The sequence below is a fragment of the Rhinolophus sinicus genome, chromosome 9, assembly GCF_057876585.1.
Source record: "Rhinolophus sinicus isolate RSI-liver-muscle chromosome 9, RSI-T2T, whole genome shotgun sequence".
Classification (NCBI taxonomy): domain Eukaryota; kingdom Metazoa; phylum Chordata; class Mammalia; order Chiroptera; family Rhinolophidae; genus Rhinolophus; species Rhinolophus sinicus.
In genome coordinates this window covers 34674135-34678909 of record NC_142509.1, presented here as the reverse complement: position 1 = coordinate 34678909, position 4775 = coordinate 34674135, and the positions used below count along the sequence as shown (strand labels likewise).

Sequence of the window (4775 nt, the reverse complement as noted above, 5' to 3'; positions counted from 1 at the left end):
CTGTTACAAACGCAGACAAATACCTGAATTTACCTTCAGAGCCTCACGAGGGATGTGACAATCATTCAGGGGCCCCAGGTACAGGGAGGGACACAACGCTGGGGGAAGGCTGATTCCTTGTGGAATCAGTCTGCTAAAGGAGTCTGTCTGCTCCAGTCAGATGGGGTCCAGCGGACAACAGCAGTGATAGGAGGGGCACCGGGCAGAGCTCTGGGAAGGAGGCAATGCCTAAGCTGACTCTGAAAGCACAGGAAGACTTAGCCAAGGGCAAGGGCACTCCAGGTGAAGGGCCCCACACAGCAAAGGCCTGGGTGACAGGCCCCAGGCCCCAAGCCGGAGGCAGGGGACTGCAAACAGATGGCACTTGCCCAGAAGCATTTTCTTACCTTCTCAGAGCAGCTGAATTCAAGGTGTTGGATCTTGGTGGCCAGTTGTATATTCACCTGTTTTAATCTTAACAGTTGCCGTTCTGAACGTGTCTTAACCGAGATAATGATCCCTGAAAAATAATTGAGGGTCTCAATGATACTGGTTTCTGATTTAACCACTTGACAAAAACATCTGTATTCCTTATAAATGTATACATTTAGGACGGGTGGGGACAGACAAGTAAAACTCATTACTTAAAGGCATCAGAACTAAGAGGTCAGATTTTTCATTTCTGAGCTCCTCAGTACCTAGTTGTGAAATATTTCTTCAGTTCCCATGGGCTAAAAAATCCTTAAACATAATCAGATAAGCGTTAAGCTCCTTAACACAGCTCGCTCACAACAGCACTGCTGCTTAGCAGTGCACACAAAAGCCACCAAAATCAAGGCTGGAAATGATAAAGGTTGGGGCTGGAATCACCACTTTCCCAACTTTCTGCCTCCCACAGCTGTGGCCAGTTTAGTTATCAGGCGATAACCTAAATTTTGGCTGACAGAGGGATCATCTGATGACCCCCAAACGCCCACACCACAGTGGGGACACTGCTTCAAAAGACAGCGCCACAAGTGGGGACGCTCCACCCCTTCCCAAGTAAGACTGACCGCGTCTGGACCCGTTACCCGCACATGGGCCCAGCAACCGTCCCCGGTCCCCAGGGGTTTTGGTTGTCTCACTGAGTGTGGTCTAGCCTCGTGTGGCTTTTTCAGAGCTTTCATGTCATGACACTGAATTTGAAAGCAATGTGAGAATGGACATTAGCCCTTCTCTGCCTTCTCTGCCCTGCTACCATTTAGAGAAAGTGAATGAACAAATCCCAGACTTTTGGTTTCCTCTGCAAAAGAAAGTCCTACCACGGAGTCATACAAGAGCAATAGGTAACTGCTTCATGAGTCCTTTATAATCACCAATAGTTTATCTACCTCAATTGTGTATAACCTCTGTGCAGAGTATTTTTCTGTCCGATTAAGGAAATAATTAGCAAAACCATCTTCAATAGTATCTGAAAAGCTTCCTTTATTTCCTTTGACAGAACCCAAATGAATGTTCTTAGTGGGCTTTACTTTCATCCCTAGATCTGAACTGGCCCCTAAAGCCCCCAGTGCCCCCAGGCAGAGCTGTTCATATCACCCCACATATGAGCAGACAGGGCCCTTCACCTCGCTGGTCTCCACAGCCAAGCAGAGTGTGGAGTGCAGGAGGCCATGATAGGACTCCATGCCACCAAGGGAGAGGCTCCAGTCAGAGGACAGGCCTGCCTCCCACGGGTCACACTGCTGCTCACTGTTCTGACACCCACAGCCTATGCTGTTGGGCCCACGTCTAGGGATTCCCAAACCTGGCTGGGCATCTCGATCACCTGGCAGTGCTTCAAAGACACGCTGCCTGGGCTCCACCCCAGACTTCTGCATCAGACTCTTTTTTTTTTAAAAAAAAGTGTTCATTGAAGGTGATTCTGACACAGCAGGTCCATGGACAGGCATTGGAGACTACACTGGTAGCTCAACAGTTAACCAGCTGGCGATCACTGTCACAGAAAATCACAGTAGAAGCATGGCTTCTCGGAGACAGGCTCCCTGCACCAACAGGGTGTGTGCGAGGAATAGGATTTTTACCTGAAGTAATGGTAAAACAATATTTTCCCAAGTGTGTGCTCCACCGCCAGTCTACGGCATGTGAATAGGTTTTATTTCCCCAGAAAGTGTTAAATCGGTCAATTTGACACTTCTCGGAGCCTTCATCATGCTGTGACTTTCTCAAAGGGGGCAGAACCTCATGTACAGCATTTTCCAGCTGCCCTGCACCCCGTTTGGTGTGGCCCTCCTGAGGAGGGATGTGGTTTGGTAAAACACTCTCTTCAGGAAACACCAAACTGAAAACAAAAGGTGCTCTGGGAACCAAACCAGGAGAGGTTAAGCAGGGATTAGGCTGACCCTGTCTATAAACATCTTCTAATGACCATGGAAACAGGGCCTAAAGGAAGAAGGTAGTTCCTTTTAGGGCATGTCTTGGCGTCAATTCTCAGCCACAGAGGTGGTGGTGGGACGCCAAGTCAAACCACCTCACTTTCCTCTAGACTGCCTGGAGGCCATGCCTGGGGCCTCTGTGTCCACTCCAGGCCCCACCCACTCCCAGGCCCCACCCACTCCCAGGCCCCACCCACTCCCATCCGCTCGGCAACCCAGGAGGGCAGGGGGACTTACCGTTGATGATCCGGGCCACCCGCCACAGCCGGAGCAGAATCAGCAGGCCAAGTGCCTCAAATTCGTGCTCCCGGAACAGGAGAACAATGTCAAGGATGAAGGACACCACCACGATGACGGCGTCCAGGATTTCAAACTTGTGGTGGAAGAACTCCGAGAGGAAGACAAAGAGTTTAAAGAAAATCTCCAACATAAAGAAGGTCAAGATGGCAATGCTCATGTAGTGGAACACCTGAGGGGACAAGGAAGCACAGTGAGAGGTCACAGGCTGGGGCAGGTCACACAGACCAGTTGGCCTTGAGTGCACCTGCCTGGTCACCAGAGAGCTTTCATTCACTGACCAATCTGGAACTCCCACCAGCACCAGGGGCTGTTCTGGGGCTGGCAGCCAGGACTCTGCTCTTTGATAGACAACTAGGCAATGGCAGAATTGAAAACATCCACCATGCCTTCTGGCACAGCAGTGCCACTGCTAGGAATTTATCCTACAGCTAAGCTCAGTGTCCTAAGGATATTTACTGCAGCAGCATCTGCAGAATAAAAGATTTCCTACATTGTAGAACAATGGAAATATGCATTAGAGGGCACTTGTCAAATGCACTAGGTACCTCCCTACGGAGCACTGCACAATTATTAACAAGACCAAGGCTGATCCACAGGGATTGACTAGAGATTATCACCAAGGTAGATGGAAAGTGAAGAGTTCCCAGATCTTGATTTATAAATACTGGTCTTCACTAAAGTAACCATTTCCATTCCGGGGCAGGGGAAGTTCAAAGGGAGCTGGAACATCATCTTGGGCCTGCAAGCAAGGAAATGCTCACAGACTATGGAGTTATGTCAAAAAGACACAGCAGTCCACTAGAACAGGCTCACAGTGACCCAATTTGGGACAATTTGAACATCAGAAAGAATGACTATGATTATATACACTGAATACATTACGCACAACAACCATGAATCCATAGTGAGTGATACATGCACACACAGGAAAAAGAGGAAACCTCTTCGTTATAATGGATGATGCCAACTACTCGATGTAGAAGGAAAGACAGAATTAGAAACCAACAGTCTGCATCCCCAGTGTATTCACTGAGCAGCCAGTCTCATCAGTGGATGCTATTTGCGGAAGAGTGCATGCAGGGCACTGAAGTGTCACAGGGCAGATTATTTATAACCATGAAGGGGGAAAGTGCCCCTGGACAGTAGAGCAGCTCAGCACTTCCTACCTTAGTCAAGTGACCCTACAGAGCATCACTAATAGTGCCACGATATAGAGCCAACAGCCTACCAGCGCCTCTGGTATACAGGAAATACAGGGACTAAAGGGATAACCTAAAGGACCTCTGAGAAAACAGTCTGACAAATCCAGAATATGGAACATTGTACAGGACAATTGGCTGGACTCCTCAAAAAGTTAATGTCACAAGGAAAAAAAAAAAGGGTGGGAGGACTCTTCTAGATTAAAAGAGCCTGAGGAGGGCGGCCGGTTGGTTAGAGCACAGAGCTCATAACACCAAGGTCGCCAGTTCGATTCCCACATGGGCCAGTGAGCTGCACCCTCCACAACTAGATTGACAATAATGACTTGACTTGGAGCTGATGGGTCCTGGAAAAACACACTGTTCCCCAATAAAATTAAAAAAAAAAAAAAAAAGAAAAGAATGTATTTTAAAATAAATAAATGAAAAATGAAAGAGCCTGAGGAGATATAACCAAATATAATATCCGATGTCTGGATCCTAGATTGAAAAAAAAGCACTATGAAAGACATGCTTGGGACGAATGAGGTAATTTGAATACAAATGAGTTATTAGATATTATGGAATAACTGATAATTTTTAAGTTGTGATGGCGCTATTATGGTTCTGTGGGAGGAAGGCCTATTCAAAGTATTTAGGGGTGAAGTGTCATGATGTCTAACTTACTTTCAAATGGTCAGACAAAAATATATGGGTGTGTTTGTGGATTACGTGGAGATAAAGCAAATATAGCAAAATGTGTATTTGCCATTTTTTCATAATAAAAAGTTGAAAAAAGGCACGAGACAGTGAACATAGCAGGTATGTTACTGACGGTTAAAAAACAGAGGGAGAGAAAAGAAATTCAGCCATCTATGGAAGGAAAGGGGCCACAAGTAGGAAA

The 4775-nt window shown here is 47.0% G+C and overlaps 1 protein-coding gene across 4 annotated transcripts in view; it reads right to left on the bottom strand.

The window, feature by feature from the left end:
- HVCN1 (hydrogen voltage gated channel 1) overlaps positions 1–4775 on the bottom strand; it is a 33084-nt gene that overhangs the window by 1889 nt on the left and 26420 nt on the right. For all 4 annotated transcript variants that reach the window (XM_074321120.2, XM_019734033.3, XM_019734030.3 and 1 more), the window contains 2 exons: positions 2631–2862; positions 387–499 (listed from right to left, as the gene is read on the bottom strand). In XM_074321120.2, the coding sequence (XP_074177221.2) occupies positions 387–499; positions 2631–2862 (345 nt within the window). The remainder of the gene's footprint in view (positions 1–386; positions 500–2630; positions 2863–4775) is intronic.